This window comes from Lemur catta, chromosome 3, assembly GCF_020740605.2.
Source record: "Lemur catta isolate mLemCat1 chromosome 3, mLemCat1.pri, whole genome shotgun sequence".
In the NCBI taxonomy this organism is placed as follows: Eukaryota; Metazoa; Chordata; class Mammalia; order Primates; family Lemuridae; genus Lemur; species Lemur catta.
This window is the reverse complement of record NC_059130.1, coordinates 51,491,127-51,510,071: the sequence shown is the minus strand read 5'-3', so window position 1 is coordinate 51,510,071 and position 18,945 is coordinate 51,491,127. Positions and strand designations below refer to the sequence as shown.

Genomic DNA, 18,945 nt, shown 5'->3' with positions numbered 1-18,945 from the left:
GGATCAGTTGTGAATATAATTCACAGTGCATATTATTTATGTACTAAAAACATAAACACTAAACATTAACTAAAAAAACTTCAGTATAATTAAATTATACTGGGAAGAAAAGAGGGTACGAAAATAAGAGTGTGTTTCAGGGGGACAGGTTCAGGGTGTATAAGAAAATGAAACTAGAATCTTCCATGGTAGAAAGGCCAGTAGACAATATCTGAAGCCAAAAAAGCAGGAGATAGCAATAAGAACATGGAACTTTGAAGTGTGGGGGTGAGTGCCAGAATAAACAGCTAAAATATTATCTCTAGGGAGAGGGAATTAGGAATGGGGGAAGAAAACTGCTATTTTTCCTAATAAGCCCAGCATTACTATTTGGCTTTATTAAGAGACTTTTACATATTACTTTGATTTAAAAAACAATTTAAAATAAAATGCGTGATGATTTATTTTTAGCATGACTATTTCATTTATTAAAGAGCTCTGCTTTCTTTTTGATTTTCTGCCTAATTTTGGAGCCTCAAGGCTTTTCCTGATCTCCCAGTTTACAATTCTTTATGCCATCCTCTGGCTGCCTGCACTCAGGGTGAAGGTTAAATAGAGCTGGAGCACATTCATCCTTGTCATTCATTTAAGCACTAAGAGGGCCGAAGCATTCACACAAAGACCATCAAGTACCAGGATATGGACAATCTGTAAAATTGTCATCCATTTGCTTGAAGGGCGGTCAACTGAGCACCATAAAGATGCTGCTAGGGGTGTGATAGAAGGAGCTAGAACTGTTCAACTTGGAGAAGGGATGCTTGGGGCATGACTTCATCTTGGTTTTCAAATACACAGAAGATGGTTTCCAGCTGTCCTGGATCTGCTGAGGAAGAAGAGAGGAAGTGGATTCATCACAGGCCCGGAGGAATTTAGGTAGAGAAAGATGAATTTCCTAACCCTAACAAGCTACCCAGGGCAGCGAAAGAATCCTGTTCTTTATAATAAACACAGTTTACATGTTCTGTAGAATTGGAAAGACACTTACGGTTTCCCTGGCCCTCCCAACCCCATCTTGCAGTGATTTTGCTGAAAGAAATATCAGGAAGGGACGTGGTCCTTGCGGGGACCACACAGGGGTCCTTCGCTCGGAACCAGCTTTACATGGAGGCCGTCCATGCCGTGCGGCCCACACCTTGTCCAGGAGCCTCAGCACAAAATTGCTTTTCCTTGTTTGAAGAGGTTTCAGTGAGCATGAGGCTGGATCTAACTGGAGCTAAAACTTGCTCCTAGGACCCTGAAGCGGCACATGTGGCTGTATGTTTTGTGGTGTCTGATGGGATGAGGAGTTGCAGGGCAGCACTTATGGACCGTGACCCAAGGGTGTTGTAGGACTTGGATGGGTGGGACCGTTAAACCCTTGCCCATGGACTTGGATCGACGGGGTGTTCTGGGGACCTGGCTCTGTAGTTTGGGGCCAGGCACCTGTTAGCACTGGAGGCAGCCACAGCTTTAAAAGAAGGGAGGCACGTCCTGGAGTCACTTACCCTCTGATGCTGCCTGGGTCTCCCTCACTGCCATCACCCACAGAACTGGGGTGGATGTGGCCCAGTCGGACGGTGCTCAATACGCAGTACTCCCTAGAGGCCAGTGAGTGAGCCCCCCAGGCCCCTAACACACTCATTGCTGAGCTGCCCAGTGCGCCCAACACTGCAATGCCATCCCTTAGGTCAATTCTTAAAATATGGTTAAGTCCAGAGATAAGTATATTGGAAGCTTCACGGGGTATAATCAGATCCTCTTCCTGAAGGCAAGTTTTGCTGGTCATGAGGGAGACAGAGCTGAAGCCGCCAGCTACACACACGGCAGGGAAGGAGGGCAGGAGGATGTTTGGAAAAGGGTCTAAGGAGAAGGTGGGGGCCTCAGAGACACTGCCCTGATTCAGCCTTTTTTCTGTAGGGCTGTTTCTAGTTTTTTGGTTTTTGTTGTTTTTTTTTTTTCTGTTTCTAGTTTTGAGGGCAACTATTGAGTGACTCCTGGCTCCATGAGCTGGCTTGAGTTGAAAGGGCCTTCTCTTTAAGTTCTCACTCTCGTCACGTGGTAACCCAGCTCCTGGAACCTCTGCATCTTCTTCTAGCCAAGCCCTGCAGAGCCTAGAGTCCTAACTGGGTATGCTATGGGCTGGGGAAGTGGAGGCGGTACAGACACTCCTCTGCCTGAAATGGTTAATCCCATCGCAGTGAAACCTCAGAAAGCTGATGCCCAACCCCAGACCTCAGTACCTGGAGGCCTAGACCGCAAGGCCCCTGTGCACAGTGGCCTATGAATCATTCGCTTCCCTGCCGGATGGAAAGCAGGTGGTGTCCTCTTCTCCTTGCATCCCCTCTTGAGCGCTGTAATAAGTCCTAAGGCACATAAATCTCCTCAGTGGAAAAGTAAACATTCTTCCTTTAAAAAGAAACGAGGAAAGGGAAAAAAGTGTGTCACATTTTCCTGGCCTACCCTGCTCTTCCCGTTTGTCAGGTCAAAATGAGTTCCTATCAGCAATAGCTTCCCTGGCTTTTCCTATTTTAAATAATATTGGGTTGAAACACACATCACCCCTTTTGTGGGACAGCTGGGTCGCAGTTCTCTAGCTCTCAGTATCACTTTCGTGTTCTCTTTTTCTTCCTGGATGATTTAAGCAACGACAAAATGCAGCCATTGCCAACTTTTGAAACATTTCTGGCTGCCTTCCTTTTCCTCCCTCAAAACCTAGGCTGTTGTCAAAACCTTAATTCATAGTGACTTATTAGCGACCAGAGCAAGTTGTAGAATAATCCATTATGAAGAAACCAAGCTTCACTTTGAATCTGCGAAGTTGCTTCTCAGAAAGGCCTCGTTTTCCAGAACTGGCTCTGGCGGGAATTCCGAGGGTCACCCTCAGGATGACATCAGCCCTCCCTCCTTTGTTTTATCTTTCAGGTTTGGGGTAGGGTGAAGGCTGTGCCCATTCTGTTCTTTTTCACTTTTTTCCCCTGCCTGTGAAACTGACTTGGACACATTCTTGGGAGCTGCGTCATGACAAGTCCCATAAATGATTCACACTGAAGTGACCTTTCAAGAGCAGAGGAGAAATCAGCTGGATTCAGGAGGCTGGAGCAACAGTGCAGGAGCCAAACACCCAGGGCCCTCTGTCCCCTCCTTTTAGGCTGAGCTCACTGTCACCTCTCTGGCCGCTGATCCTGGTCACGTGATTTGGTGATGCTTTTAATCACCAAGCTGATGTAAGCAATATTTATATATGTTCCTGTGTAACTTAAACCTCGGACACTGTGATACAATTAAACTTCTGAAAACAAAAATGAGATTAATAGGCAACTTAAAGGGTTGATGGAAGGGGTGGGTGTTATAAAGAGGGAAACTTCCAACTCATCAGTATTAAAATATTTTTTTCTGTTCTGTATTTGTTTGCAGGATTGAGTGTCACTAGAAGGAATTAAATTAGTCCAAGAAATAATTTAACCTTAGCTACCAAGGAGTATAAAACATTGCCAAATGCTTATTGCATTACTGCTTTATAAATTGTTAGTACCGTGGATGATTTGAACCAGAGAGAAGTTTTTTGTTGTTTTTTGAATAGTGTTTTTAAAATGCTGTGTTTTTCCCTATTCCCAGAAATAAAAATGACCCTCCCGATCGTCCGATCCTTTCGTCTCTCTCCATTCTTTTTTGCTACCATCAAGGAACAGTCGTGAAAGGGTCGTTTTTAATCGCTGTGGTGAGGATTCCAAGAATCATTCTCACGTGCATTTATAACGCTCTGAAAGAGAAGGTAAGGCAACATCCTAATACGTAGTGTGCTCCATGTTTGGGTTGCAGAGAAGTTAATTACTGGAAAACTACAGCGGGTCCCAGGACAGAAATGTGACCTGTGACAGCAGCCATTCAGAAGGCTCCTGTGTTTCTCAGGTCCCATCCCCCCACCTTCCCCAGCAAACCTTTTTTTCTTCCAGTCTCTGTTTTGTTTATGGCCTTGTTTATTGGGTTTTCTCCAACATGTGGTAGAGGTGGGGTGCGGAGGAAATAGTTCTGAGTTAGCTGGTTTTCCTTCTTATTTAACTGTTGAACAAAGGGGATGAATTCTTAAGGTGAAATTTAAACAATTTTTTAAACACTTATCATACTTTTTTTTTTAAGTAAGAGAATACACTGTAAGATAGGAATAATATTTGTTTGTTTCTGTTTTAATGCTAAAATATTCCCTGCCTTTTGTGAAGTTACTGGTGTGTGCGAGGAAGTTGCTGGTGTGTGTGAGAAGCACAAGCACTTGCGAGTGAGAAATGGGCAAGCTGACCTGCATCTCAGCTCAAAGGACAGAAAACTGTAGGGCTTTTGTGCCTGGGGGTTTTCTCCTCCCTGGTTTTTATTTCCATGCACATTTGGTTATGAATGCCAGTGGAAACCAGAACACCAGGAAAACAGCTGTTCTCATGGTATTTCTGGCCTGCCGAGCAAGAGAAGATTGGATTTTTCCCAACTTTTCTGTTTTCACACAATGTTAATCTCTTCCCCCGCCCTCCCCAAACCCTCACTGCCACCTCAGGGTTGGTGACTTAGTCAGAGTTTCACAAACTTACCTGATTCCAACCCTTTGGGTATTCCTGTGTATCCTTAGTAAATTGAGAAAATTTTACATGTGGGTTCATATTATATTTTAGAACTGTTTTTGTTCCTTTAAAACAAGTCTAAACTGTTGATATCTTTAAATTTGTAATCAAGATTTCAAGTTAGTATAGCAATTAGAAATAATTGATTGCATATCATAGAAAATTATCCAGCTGCCTTATTTTGTTTTATTTTATTTATTTTTTTGAGGCAGAGTCTCACTTTGTTACCCAGGCTAGAGTGAGTGCCATGGACTCAGCCTAGCTCACAGCATCCGCAAATTCCTGGGCTCAAGCAATCCTACTGCCTCAGCCTCCCCAGTAGCTGGGACTACAGGCGTGAGCCACCACGCCCAGCTAATTTTTTGTTTCTATTTTTAGTTGAATGTCTAATTTTTTTTTTCTATTTTTAGTAGAGATGGGGTCTCACTCTTGCTCAGGCTGGTCTCGAACTCCTGAGCTCAAGCAATCCTCCTGCTTCGGCCTCCCAGAGTGCTAGGATTACAGGCATGAGCCACCACACCCAGCCAGCTGCCTTATTTTGAAATGCATGCTAAACAGTTGCCCCAATGGTAGAATTTTTTGTGTGTATCTAATAAAATTTTGCCTGGCTGCATTTTGGAGACTGGAAGAGGCATTTCCACAACCAGGGCAAATCTAGCAACTTCTGGCTCCTGCATTTTGAAATCAATCCTTCAATCTTAAGGAACTTGGAGAAATATGTCTTGAAGAGCAGAACAGCATTTTATTTTAAATATCTGTGTGTGTGGCATATGTATGTGTACGTGTATGTGTGCATTAGTCACGGATAATCACGGGGAGCTGCGCTCCCTGCTAGAGCTAGGCATGTTGAACTCTTCAGGGAAACAGCTTTCCATAAATCTGAAAGAGAAGCCAGTGGAAGACCCAAGGTCTCTCTGACTGAGGTCTAAAAGGTTATTTATCACTCCCCAGGTCCCATAAGGACCAAGGGGCCAAACTCTCTTTTAGTGATGTCACTGGTGGGAAAATGTGTCCTTTCTTAAGTTAAAAAAAGTTGTCTTCCTTAGTAGGCTTATAGGCCGGTACTGTGTCTACAATGTAAACATTTCACACAGCCACGGTGTGATCTTTCCTACGTTAAATAGGCCCATTCACCACCACAGCTAGGCTGAAAAGGATCCAGATCAAGTTTCATCCAATTGAATTAACACTGGGCTAAGAAAATACCCATATAAGGCTGAGTTATGCCTGGGGTCCTCATTCGAGGCTATTTCAGGATTGTTTTGAGGGATTATTTTCACTCTGGAGAGTGAGTAGGACGTGGTCAATCTCCCCTCCCCCAAGAGTTTCATTAAATTATTCATTCTTGAGTTACAAACAAATTCAAGTTATATTTCAAAGGACTAATTTATCCCTTGAAATTTAGTCCCAAATGTCTCACTACAGGATTTATTTCCTCCAAAGTTAAACTTGATTCTTTATTTATGTGGGCACATATCTAGTGTCAACAATGTATTATTTGTGTTTTTGTCTCCCGCATGTGAATTTTTCATGAATATAAATTTTAGTTTGAAAAAGCAAAATGTGCCATTTAAGACACTCAGGGACACATGAGTGGGGGAGAGAGATTCTGTGTACTAGAGCCGGAAGGCCTACTTTTCCTTCGCCATTCAACATGGACTAACCCCCTTCTGTTGAGGTTACCAGCAACGATAACCGGTAAGCCTGCAGGAGAGAAACTTTGTTCATCAGTCCTGATAAGAATAATAACTAGTGGTAGGAGTAGTATGCACAAAATAGAAGAACTTCTTCCACACCAAATGAGAATTGCGCTAGTGTTTCCCTAGGTACAGAGTCTGCAAGTGGAAACAGTGTTTCCTCAGAAGCTCCTGCTTACTTTCTTTCCTGTGTTGTTTTTGACTCTATTCCTTTGTCTCAACCTGATCCCAACAGCGCAGAGCATCATCGCGGTGCATGTTCAGATGCTGCAACGGCTGTTTCTGGTGTCTTGACAAATACCTGCGCCATCTCAACCAGGTACGCCTCCTACTGTGTGCCCAGGGACACACCAGGGTCTGAAGGTGGGTTCCAGCTCTTAGGTCAGAGTTTGGCCAGTTCTTCTGTAAAAGGCCAAATTGGGTAAATATCTTAGGCTTTCAGGCCCAACAGTCTCTGTCGCAACCCTTCCCCTCTGCCGTCATGGCAGGAAAGCAGCCATAGACAAAATGTAAATGGATGGCCATGGCTGGGTTCCAATAAAACTTTATTTATGGATGCTGAAATTTGAATTTCATACAATTTTCACATAACAGGAAATATTTTTCTTTCTTAAATTTTTTCCCCCATTTTAAAACTGTAAAAGTCATTCTTGGTTCCCACGAGAGGAAAGCAGCCGGTGTGATGGAGCTAGCCCTGCGTTGCAGTTTGCAGCCCCCTACCCTAGAACCTTAGGCCATGAAAGCTATGCTTCACATTCTAAAAGAAATACGTTTCTCTTTTCAGAAATAAAAAGGGGAGGAAGTCTTTAGAAACCCTAGCATAATGAATATATATCAACTAAGAGCTAATTTTCAGTGTCTTCTCTAAGAACTATAATTTTCCTGAACTGGGAAAAGAATTGCCTCCCTAATTTTTATATATGTCACCAGCCTTTCCTTTTCAAGCTATAAATATTCCTTTACAAATCATAAAGATATATACTGCAATTGTTTGAATTTCAGGGGTTTTTGTTTTATCTCTCCTGAGTCTTTCAAATTGATAGAAATTTAAATGTTTTATTTTTCTGTAGGGCATTTAGGAAATTTTAATAGCCCTTAGTCAAATATACACAAAACAGTATTTTTATAAGTTAGCAGGCTGTTTTTTAATTTAAATATTCACAGAAATCTCACTTAAAAAAGTGCTTCATATTATTTCCCCTCTTCCTAATAAATGTACCATTAGAAGTAAAGGGACTAATTAGACCATCCATATTTAATGTCTTATAACGGGTATTCAGAACACCTCTCATTATTCAGGGAAAAGTGTAGCCTTCTTATAGTAAAGCTCTATTTTTAAGGCTCTTAAGAATCTTGAAGTATATTTTAGAGTGTGTTTAGTTTTCATTTGGATTGCTACAGGCCAGTGTATATAAGACACAATAAAATACTATAGGACCTTTTGTAATGCCATGTCATATAACAAGTCAAGCCAAGCCCTATGAATACTCTTGTTATATAGTGTAAGATGCTCTCTCTCTTTTTCTCTCTCTCTCTCTCCTTAGAGCTGCGTGCATGTATCCATACACCAACTTAAACTCTATAAAGAGTTTGGTTGCATTACAAAAATGTATTAACTATGATAAAATATATATGCATGAAAAATCAAGGCTAAGAAACAGACTAGAAAGACAAAAGCCAGGAATGGGACCACTGATATACAAATATGTTGGTTTTAGAGTCCTACAAGCCCCAAGGTTGACTTTTAACCCCCGCCCTCACTGTATTATGGAAATTAAGGTTCTTTTTGTATCCCTCTTTCATTCCTGGATTTCATACTGCCCCATGGAAGCCTAGAGGCTCCCTGGGGATGCTGCAGGGACCACCACTTCACCAGGGGTGAGAAATGGGTGAGGAGGAGGAAGGGTGGGCTCGGGCTCTGGCTCTGTACCACTCCCCGCTGGCCCTGCCTTGCAACAAGAGCAGCTCCACTGTGTGTGGTGTAGGGGAGGGAGTCCACCGAATGTTTCATCTGAAGACAGGACTCTGCTGCTAAAACACATTTGAAAACCACTTGCGTACCATTTTCACATTTGTTTTCTCTGCCTTATTATCCTGTGATGTATTTTCTGCCTTTTGAAATTTCACCATGTTATGTTAACCCAGGCCCTTTTTCCCTTGGGATTTCCAAATGTTTCCAAGATCACAATTAATGTTAATGTTAACCACACTATAATTACCATTGTAAAGGTGATGAACCCTTATAACAAGCATGTACAATGGGAATAATTATCCTTGATTCACAAAAAGGTTAAGTTAGCCTTGATCCAGCTCCCATAATGACTTAGCAGTGCAAACAGGGATGGGTCTTTCAGATTCTAATCATGGTGCCTGTGCTGAGGCTGTGGCTAACCCAGCTGTCATAGCATCTTTACCTGGGGGTGACTCCTACAAAACTGGGCAGTGCCTGCTGATGAGGGCACGCTCAGAGGCCTAAGGTTAGGAGATTGAGAAAGAAGAGGAGGAAGAATGGAAAAGAAAGAGAAAGAATTGATGTGAATATTAATGAATTCACATTAATGGAATTCATCTCTGAATCTAAAGGTCTCCAGTTGTCTAAATCGACTACTGGAAAATGAGTGAAATAAAGATTTTTAAGAATAAAGACAATGATTGTATAATAGTGATCAGAGCTTTGCTGATCTCATTTGGCAGTGGATGGAGGAAAGTGAGTGTAAAGTGAGAAAAGGAATTTAGATTGGCCTTTTGAGAAATTTCCTGGCATTGGAATGAGTTACTAGGGGAAGTTTTGGCATCTCTGTCTCTAGAAATCAGATTTAAAAGAGCAGAGGCCTATTTTTTCCTTGTTGAATAGGAGCTGGGAAATGCTAAAAGAGAATGTGATCCATTTGTTACCATCAAAACCCAGATGCTCTTCTTTATTTAACATCAAGGAGCTGGTTGTGTTTTACCATTGATGTTTAAAAGCCTAATCCATCTTCACTAAATCCTAGTAGGGAGGCAGGTGGCAGTTACTGCATTTTGCAGATATCTCGCCTCAGGCTGCACAGTCGTTCCCCTGCAGAGTGGGGAATACAACCCCCAGTCTCATCACTTCTCATTTACTTGTCTCTCTACATCATAAATCCCAATGTGTATATTCTTGAAAAAAACTGTGTGTTCACCTCACACATGCATTTATCCAACAAACATTTGTTTATTTATGCCGTATGCAAACCATTTCAACCTGGGCGTGATGGGAGCAGACATCATGGCAGTACACGGTCTGTATAAAGCATAAGCAGCTACTTAGGAGGCTGAGGTAGGAAGATTGCTTGAGGCCAGGAGTTCAAGACCAGCCTGGGTAACATAGCAATGTCCTGTCTCTAAAAAAGATTGTAAAGGTGTGTGCCTATAATCCCAGCTACTCGGGAGGCTGAGGCGGGGGCATCACTTAAGCCCAAGAGTTCAGGGCTGCAATGAGCTATGGTTGTGCCACTGCAATTCCAGCCTGGGTGACAGAGCAAGACGCCATCTGTAAAAAAGAAAAGAAAAGAAAAGAAAGAAAGAAAAGGCATAAGCCAGGCCTTTAGGGAATGGACAAGCTAGTTTGGGGCAAGGGTAGGGTGGGATGGGTGAAGCAGTAAAAGGCATAAGCATGAAACATTTATGTAACACTACAGAAAAGTTTGTGTTTAAGTACAGGAATGAGGGCTGCAGAAGTTCAGAAAAGGGGAAGCTTGCTAATTGGAGGAGGTGATTTGACCAGGCAGTTAGGGAAATGTCATAGAAGAGGTGGACCTGGGTATAGAGCACCCCCAGGAGATCACCAGCTGACAACAGTAACAACAACAACAACAGCTGTGGGTTGGCAGTAACTTGTTGCCAGTTCTATGCTAAGTACTTTTTGTGCATTATGTTGCTTGGTAGTCTTTGAGATAGTATCCCCAATTTACAGATAAGGAAACTGAGGCTTAGAGAAGGCATATAGTTAGTGGCAGAACTAGGATTTAAATCCAAGTCTGTTTCAACCCCCAACCCCAGGACCCAATCCCTTAATGACTGTGCATTTTTTAAACAGCCAGAGGAGGACTCACGACCACCACCTGGGGACTCATGCTGATGGTTCAAACTGATCTGAACATTCCAGAAAATCCCATTTTCCAATTTTTATAGGCAAATAGCCGAATTTCTTAGATTTTCATTTTTGCATACAAGTGGTTGTTTACCAATCAGTAGAGTAGGTCATGTGTTATTAAAGCTTACTAAAATATGTCCTTTATGAACCGAAACTGGGGTTTTACACAGTTTCCTGAGGACTCAGATTCATTATTCAGTGAAACGTCTAGCTGCCAAAGCAATGCTTGGCAACCCTGTAAAGTTTGTGAGTGTACACATGCAGGGAGTTAGGATTTTGCAAACTGGGGAAAGAGCTCTTTGCTAACACCAGTGTTGCCTTGAGTTGACTGTGTTGTTCAGCTGCAGTCGTTTTTAACATTTTACTTCCGTTGATTATTTGGTTCTTATTTAATTCATTATGTGTTTTACCATTTTAAGCATTGCATTCCTCTTCAATCCTTTGTTCTTCCAGCAGAAGTGGGAATGGGTGTAGGCAGTAGCTCCCGGCTGATGTTGCAAAAGTCTGAGAACCATCATTTCTATACCAGTCTCCTGGGAGAAGCTCCTGGGTAAAGGCAACTTGCTAGTCAAGTGGAGCAGCATTTGCCTCTGCCTCTCCCTTCTTTGTGTAACCTGGGCGAGCCCCCTCCGCTTACTGAGCTTCTGCAAAATGAGGGGGTTGGGTTAAGTGACCTCCAAGGTTCTTGTGCAGCTTTCAGAGCCTTGCTGCGGTGTCCAGCCCAGAGCTGGGACACACAGGTGCCACCCGGCTCCATCGGAGCTGTGAGATGTGTGGGAAATGGGGGAGAATGCGAAAAATACGAACTGTTTGTTTTCCTGTTGTCTTCCAAAATGACAGGCTCATTTTTTTTCATGTTATACCTCTTCTCCAGGGCTTATCCTGGTATCACAACCATCAGCGATGTTTTACGTTGCCCCACTTCAGAGCTGCCAGAATCTCGTAGAGGGGCCTGAGAATGTGAGTGGACCAAGAGGGGCCACCTGTCTGTGCCCACTCTCGGCAGTTCTCTGAGCCCTGCGTCCGTGCAGTGATAAGCAAAATAACTGGCAGTCGCCAGTCGCCTTGGTCAGTCTCAGTGGTAGGAGAGTACTGTAATGTCCACCACTGTCACACCCTATTTCTGCCGTGGTCGAGTGCGCAGCATGGCTGGGTACCCGCTCGAGGAGGGGCGAGGGGAACCTGGTGCACCTGGATGCAGTCTGTGAGGCGTGGAGCCCACTTCCCTCGGCATCCATCTGGATAAATGCAAATGCACAGATCACCACTTGATCGGAAATGCTGGCAGCTTCCTGTCTTCCTGACGCATGCACTGGTCAGAAAGGTCCTGGGGACCCTTGTGGAGTCCAGTGCAGAGACAAACTTGCTGCTTCTTGGGCAATGTGCACCTCTCTCCCCTCCCCACCTCACACACCCCTCCCCACCCTGCCCTGCCTGCCAGTACTTTTTTTTCAGTGAACATAATGTTGGTCTCTGTCTCCTAAGCCTTTGTGGCAGGCTTGACTTTGTAATATCTCAAAGACTTCTCTTTCCCCCTGCCCCCTTTCCTTGCAGTTAGGTCTGTTTCAATGATACTCTTTCTTGTAGACCATCAATAGCAAAAGCACTCGGTGACTTTTCCATGGCAAGTTTTGGTTCATCCCAAGCCAAATGGCAGATCTCCAGTGACTCCTCTCCCAGGGCAGCATATGCATCTCAGAAAAAAAAATAATGGATATTGTGCAATTTCTCTAACTCAATTATGAAAATGATGTAAATGTTCTTAAGAAAAAACAGTTCTTTCAGTATCTGACGTTGCCATGAGAGGTAACCTCGGCACAGAGCAGCCAGCCAGCCCTTCTCTTAGTGACTGCAGTGGTTCTGACTCCTGCCTCCCCACCGACTGTTCAGAGCTACTCTGGGCAAGCGGCTGATGGGGAGAGCACTAGAGGGATGCCTCGTGTGCATGTGTTAGAAAGAAACTCACACGTGTGTCCATATGATAGTTTGCATTAAGGCTCATTTATAGACAGCAGTAATCCCCCCACCCAGCTGTTGCATGGCAAATGCTACTATCCTGGCTTTAAATAGAAAGGAATTGAGACACCTATTCGTAGAGGCCCCAGACTGTCTGGGAGAAAACCAACTGAATCCTCATGTTTCCTGGTGTATGGTTGAAAAGCTGTTGGGCATATGGCCATGGCTTTGAGTGGCTTTCCTGGGCGCAGCCTCTCCGGAGCCCAGCTCCCACCTGCTGTGGGCCTGTCACAGGGTCAGGGCTTGGAGGGCAAGGCCCCAAGGCCTCTTCTCCAAATGGGCCTTAGCACCCTCTCAGTCCTCCAGGGTGAGGCCCCATGAGCAGCTGCCACCTTAGGTTGGACTCTGAAGTCCTTCCTGACTTGAAATTCTTATAACTCCTGGGAGAGGAAATTAATTTTTGTTGAATGACTCCATCGCTATAGGAAAGGAAGGGAAAGTTACAGAAGAGTGCTCAGATAATCAGGAAACTCTCCTGAGAGGCTACCAAGTGTTTGGCATTAATTGCCTTGACTTCCTCTGAAGTGTGCAGCTCCTGAAGATAAGAATACCTACCATTTATTGGGCACTTACTATATATATGTATATATATTATAATATATGCCAGGTTCTGTGCTACTTTATGTGTATTATCTACCTATATCTTCACAAATCATCCTGTGAGAGCTATACTATTATCTTTTTTAAAAACAGATGATAATGCTTAGTTTCAGAGCGGTTAAGTAATAGCCTGCCCTAGGTTAGAAAGGAGGAAAGTAAGAGCTGATTGTTGAGATTCGGAAGACCCAGTAAGTCATTCCCTCTTCCCTTGTCCAAGTTCTGAACAATTGAGATGCAAGAGTCAGGCAGGTGAAGATTAAAAATATCACCTTGAATACCAGATCATCTGATTGGAAGATGTACTACAGGAACAGCTGTGGGAAAATAGGTTTGTTAAGGTTTTACCTGTGAATCAGAAAGACCAGCCCACCCTCTCCCAGGCCCAGCCAACAAGGGAGACCTCCCCCTGAAGCTGAGGAGGGGTGCTCTTGGTGACAGGTGGATCCCCAAAGAGAGTGCGGAAGGGACTGAGCCAGCCTGTGCTCTGCTTCTCCTTCCAAACTCACCCATCCCTTTAGTCAGCCTCCTACCCTGGGAACGAATGAGAGGCATTACCCTAAAGGAAGCCCCTGACCATAGGGACACACAGCCAGGGCAATCAGGGTCACCCCCACACCAGGATTTAAACCCAGGTTTCCACCAGTCCACCAGGGCACTCCTTCCACGGGGCAGGGACTCAGAGCCCCAGAACTCGAGAGATCGTGGAACACGCTCCCTCCGCATCTGGGTTCTAGAGCACTTGAAGGCCTGAGCCAGCGTTGCACGGTTACGGGGTGACAGGATTCCCCGCTTCTCTATCCTGTGTCTTCTCTTCCTCTTTCCTTCCGAGCTTCACTTAGATACTGAGGACAGACAGATATGTCACATTACCCAGCATGTTGGTATGACCTGCCCTGACTTACCTTTTGAGCAGAGCTCTATGTAGATCTCCCCATCTTTTGGGTGACATGGAAGACAGGCCTGTGCTCACAGGGACAGAAGGTTGAGGAACATTTGGGTCCTGGGAAGATTGGGGTCTTTTCTTAATGGTACCAAGCCCCCAACTTCCTTCTCCAAGCCTCCCCTACTCTCCTCACATTTCAGCCCTCCCCTTCTTCCAGTAGACAGTTGCCCACATCTTACGAGAGCTCCTTCTTCCCCTGCTGTCCCCTGCTTGGATCTGGTCCACATACCCCTTTTCCCAGCAGTGTGACAGAGTGAGCAGAGCACAGACTTTGAGGCAGACAGATCTGGGTTTGAATCATAGCTCCTCCATTTCTTGTGCCCTTACATAGCTTACTTCACCTCTGTTTTCAGATGGAAAGATAGATATGGAATATATAAAGCAAAATTTTTAGTATCTCCCTCATAGAGGTATTGTGAGAGGGTTGAATAAACTGATACATATAAACATTAGAGCATGGTGTCTGGCTCTAAGTACAGGCACTGTAATGTTAGTTTCTTTGGGAGGGAAGGGGTGAGTTTAATTAGTTTACTCATTTGCTCACCAAATATTAGAAGCCTATGTGCCAGGTAAATTGGGTATGAAAATACCTATCTCCCAGGATTATAACAGAGAATATTTGCAAAGCTCTTAGTTTTGTGCCTCACATATAGAGGTACTTACTGAATAAATGGAAGTTATTACCATTATTATCAATGCACTTAGTGTATGAGCTCCTGGTTATATCCCATGGCACTTAGAATAGTGCTCAGTTAGGGATATGTCAGCATCTATGGGGCGTTCTCTTCCCAGTACACCCTTCTCTCCCCACGCCACCCCCAGCCAGACCACTACACTAATCACTTGTTGAGGGGAGTTGAATTGCTAAGAGCTGCCCATCTGGTCCTTGCAGTCCAGAAAAATGCCCAAGTTTCCCCCACCATGAAGGGTAGTGATGAGGAAAAGTTCAGCACTCAAGTCCTGAAGAAAGAGAATAACCGTGGTCTGCAGATAGAGAAAACATGCCCCGAGTAGCACATGTTCTCAGTAGGTTGGCCTCTGACCTCTCTGCATCTAGTGCTCATTTTCTCTCTTTGCTCCCATTTTTCAGTAGTCAAGAGCAGTCGTGTCTGTCTAGCAAGAGCAACGGGGACTGTTTCCAACAACGCTGGTTTAAAAGGTCATCCGATCCAAGGAGTCGCTGTTGCATCACTCTAATAAGACTCCTTTCACAAGCCTGAGCTCCATGTGGGGCATGGAGCAACCGTTTATGCTCTTTGTACCTTCCTGTCATGACACGTTCTAGGTACACTGGAAAAATACTGAGGGAGACTGCTGTGTTTTTAACTTTGATCTGAGAAAACCACCTTTGGAGTCAGCAAAATCTAATTTCCTCCTAAATAAGGAAGCAGGTGACATGTGCAAACACTGTCCTGTGGTGAGCAGTGTTGGATGTGGGGGTCTGGCAGCCGCAGACTGGCTCCTCCCGTGTCGTCCCAGGACGAGTCAGTGGCTGCTGGCCACCCAGGCTGGGCCGGGACGCTGGGGGAGGTGGCTCAGGATGGAGGAGGGAATGTTCGCAGCCCGAGTTGTCAACTTTACCCCAGGAGTATGAGAAGTGTAAAGATTATAGATTAGTTTCTACATTTCCCAAGTTGACTTCGTGTGGAAAATGAAAATAAACCACTGAGTAGCTCCTACCCCAAGTCTAATCTTCCTCATGATAGAGGGCAGGTTTCTTCATGTCATTTCTCTGTGTCTGGTTCTTCTGGAACCCTTGTTGTCAGAGGGCTCTGACTGCTCACCTTGAAGCCCACCCCCGCCCACCCCTCCCATACCCTTCTAGGCAAGGCACTGACTGTGGGGTACATTCCTCAGCTCTCATTCTCCAGTTGTCTTTGTCGTAGACATTGAGGCGTGTTGGGAGAAGGAAGAGATTGTTGGCCAGAGGCTAGAGAAGGCATTCATAAAAAGAAAAAAAAAATGGAAGGAGGTGTGAGTCTTGGTGGCTGAGGGGATAGAAGCCGCTTGGATTTAGCAGTCACAGATTCATGTTCTGCTACAAGCCAGGATCCCACAGTGCTCCAGGCTGCTGCCACCCGAGTCCCGTCTTTGAACTCCTTCCACCTGGGTGTGATTCTAGCCGCAAACTCAGCTGTGCAGGAAGGACTGTGTCATGTCCCAACCTAATTTCTGACTTTGAGCTTCCATTCCACTGAACTGGCCGAAAATTTAAACTGTTATTCTTGGGCTGAACCCCATGGGGTTATCTGAGTTTCAGGTGTCCCCAGGCATTAGCAGACTAAGGTTGCCCTTGAGACATGGATCTTCCTGTCTACATGGCTCCTCAGGCTCTGCCTGGGAAGCAGAAATATCTTACAAGGCCAGCTATGGTCCTGTCTGCCTGGATGAGCTAGCAGCAGGTGACTAATTGTCCTGGTCACCTAAAGGCCCCACATCTCTGGAACCCTCTCACAACCTGGGCAAATCAGGACCCTAGGGCCCGTGGAAGAGTCTTGCCACTTCTCCACACTCTGCTAAAGATAAAGCGGACCTGAACCCTGGTCAGCATGCACAGACTTCTGTTTCCTCCCCCAGCCCAAGGGAGTCTCTTCTTCTAATCTGGGGTTGGAGGAAGACCTGCACTTTTACTTGCTGCTCCAAGATAGTCAGTTCATATTGGGAATCCCCTTCCTTCACCTTTTCCACTGGCAGGTAAGGGCTTAAAATTTTAGAGTCTAAAATTCTGGAAAACAAAAGCCAGTGAGAGTTGCAGACTGGATGTCTTCCTACCCCCTACTCCCCAGCTGGCCCCCTGACCTCACCTGGGGGAAGGAGCCAGAGCCTGACTCCTGCTGGAACGGAGAATGTGAAAGGAAGGAAGGAGAAAATACACGAGGGATGAGAGTCAAGAGAGCAAAGGAAACCATCATACATGTATTAGGGAGAGCTGGCCAGTCCTTCCATTCAGTCTTATCTCTATGGACATTTGAGAAACAAGTTCTATGAAAAGTAGCAGAAGGAGCAATGAAAAGAATTTTGGTTCACTTAGCTTTCTTATCTGGGTGGGGCTAGAAAGTTCCTAAAAGTTTTGGCAAGTGGATCTAGGCCTTGACAATTTTTCAAGTGGTTTCATCTTCCCCCTCCTCTTGCCTTTTATAGAATAGCTTGGTAGTGGGCACCAGGTGGGGTAAAGAGAGCATTTGCTAGAGTCACATTCATCGGTGGAATGAGACAGCTGAGGCTGAATGACTTCATCAGGACACGTCTCCGTGGGGGTGGAGAAGGGCTCTCCGGCATGTCTGCCATCAAGGCAACAACAAGGAAACTTGGTGAGATCCAGAGAACATGAGGCTACTGACCTCACTTAGTGCCCAGTCCCCAGGCCCCAGCCTGGAGCGTGGCCGAAGCAGACCTTCTGTACGTGTCCTTGGACGGAAGGATGACTGTGAGGATCCGAACTGCCTCAGCACCAGTGCTGGGCTCCCGCTGCCTTCACACAGCCTTTAACGTCTGCTAAGAGTAGTGGGGAGGCAAGACAGCGAAAAGATATACTAGCTCAAAGAGCTGCCCTTTCTTGTCGAAGCTTCCCTAACCACACCTAGAACTGACTGCAGGGGAAACTGCTGTCTGAGCAGAACTGCCAGTGGAGAGAGGAGGTTCAGAAAGAAAACATCTGTCATACGACAAAGCCACGGTCAAGATGGTGTGGTACTGGCATAAACATAGATATGCTATGCTAGATTGGCATATAGACCACTGGAACAGGATAGAGAGCCCAGAAATAAAACATTGTGAAAATAGCCAAATGACTTTAGACGAAGATGCCAAGACTATGCAATGGGCAAAGGACGGTCTCTTCAACAAATGGTCCTGGAAAAACTGGTTATGCACAGGCAAAGTTGGACTCTTACACCATTTACAAAAATTAACTCAAAATAATTTAAAGATCTAAAAGTAAGACCTAAAACTATAAAACTCCTGGAAAAAGACATAGGAGAAAAGTGTCAGGATATTGGAATAGGCAGGGATTTCTTGAATGTGACACCAAAAGCGCAGGCAACAGAATGAAAAATAGACAAATGGAACTACACCAAACTTTAAAACTTCTACACATCAAAGGAAACAGAGTCAAAAGTCATCCTATAGAATGGGAGAAAATAATTGCAAATCATATATGATAAGGGGCTAAGATCCAAAATACATAAGGAACTTCTACAACTCAACAACAATAAAACAACCTAATTAAAAAATGGGCAAAGGACTTGAGACATTTCTCTGTGGAAGCTATACAAGCAGCCAGTAAGCACATGAAAGATACTCAGCATATCTGATCATTAGGAAAATGTGAATCAAAACCACAAGACATCACCTCATACCCATCAGGGTGTCCACTATCAAAAGAACAGCAAATAGCAAGTGTTGGTGAGGATGTGGAGAAGTCGGAACCCTTGTGCACTGTTGGTGGAAATGTAAAATGTTGTAGCTATTGTGGAAGACAATATGGGGGTTCCTCAAAAAATTAAAAATAGGACTACCATATGATCCAGCAGTCCCACTTCTACGTATATATTTAAAATAATTCAAAGTAGGATTGCAAAGATATTTGTACACTCAGGTTCATCACAGCATTATTCACGATAGCCAAGAGGTGGAAGCAACCCTAGATGAATGGTTAAGAAAATGTGAGACAGACCTACAACGTCATGTTGTGTAGCCTTTAAAAAGGAGATCCTGTCATTTGCTACTATGTGGATGAACCTCAAGGACATTATGCTAAATTAAATAAGCCAGTCACAGAAGGATAAATACCGTATGATTCACTCACATGAAGTATATAGAGTAGTCAAAAATCATAGAGGCAGAAAGTAGAAAGATGGTTACTGGGGCTGGAGGGGGAGGTGGAGGGGAGTTAGTGTTTAAGTGGGGGTAGAGTTTCAGTGTTGCAAGATGAAAAAGTACTAGAGA

At 44.5% G+C, this 18,945-nt stretch overlaps 1 protein-coding gene across 7 annotated transcripts in view; it reads left to right on the top strand.

Moving 5' to 3' along the window:
- Positions 1-18,945, top strand: part of SLC44A3 (solute carrier family 44 member 3) — a 74,533-nt gene that overhangs the window by 41,814 nt on the left and 13,774 nt on the right. For 6 of the 7 annotated variants that reach the window (XM_045547488.1, XM_045547489.1, XM_045547485.1 and 3 more), the window contains 2 exons: positions 3,634-3,790; positions 6,558-6,641. In XM_045547488.1, coding sequence (XP_045403444.1) covers positions 3,634-3,790; positions 6,558-6,641 — 241 coding nt within the window. Of the gene's footprint in view, positions 1-3,633; positions 3,791-6,557; positions 6,642-15,088; positions 15,678-18,945 lie in introns of those variants that run through there. The other variant, XM_045547492.1, reaches the window with a different exon arrangement.